The sequence below is a fragment of the Triticum dicoccoides genome, chromosome 4A, assembly GCF_002162155.2.
Source record: "Triticum dicoccoides isolate Atlit2015 ecotype Zavitan chromosome 4A, WEW_v2.0, whole genome shotgun sequence".
Lineage (NCBI taxonomy): Eukaryota > Viridiplantae > Streptophyta > Magnoliopsida > Poales > Poaceae > Triticum > Triticum dicoccoides.
The window spans coordinates 682,778,081-682,778,536 of NC_041386.1; the positions used below are offsets into that span (position 1 = coordinate 682,778,081).

Genomic DNA, 456 nt, shown 5'->3' on the forward strand with positions numbered 1-456 from the left:
GACTGCGAATCTGTGATTTGACAGATAAAACAGTATACATAGAAGGGAAGGGAAGGGACGGGACTGGTCATGAGGAAACAGAAAACACTCACATCGCGCAAACTATCCTAGCTGATTCCGTGCGTCGAGCGAGCAATGAAGGGTGGCGCGGCTTAGCCTTAGCCGGGAAGGGACAGCGGCAGGTCGCCCGTCTGCAGGGGGATTGCGGATATTGCCCTCCCGGTCCCGGCTAGGGTTACGCGCTCGGGGAAAAGGTTCGCTGCTCTCTTTATATATACCTATCTATCGGGGGCGGTTTACCTTACCCAATCAGACCACATATTGGTTAGGGTTTGTCAATTGTCATGGATCCTATGGAGGGATGCCGGCGGCTGCTGTTTGTGGACTTATGCGATGTTCTCATCTGGCGCCCGCTGGTATCCGTTTATTTAAAATGTTTTATGTCTTAAACCGTGC

At 52.0% G+C, this 456-nt stretch overlaps 1 protein-coding gene across 1 annotated transcript in view; it reads right to left on the minus strand.

Moving 5' to 3' along the window:
- Positions 1 to 211, minus strand: part of LOC119289720 — a 4,859-nt gene extending 4,648 nt beyond the window's left edge. The window contains exon 1 of the mRNA XM_037568968.1: positions 93 to 211. Coding sequence (XP_037424865.1) covers positions 93 to 94 — 2 coding nt within the window. The 5' untranslated portion in view covers positions 95 to 211. The remainder of the gene's footprint in view (positions 1 to 92) is intronic.
- Between the last annotated feature and the right edge of the window lie 245 nt (positions 212 to 456).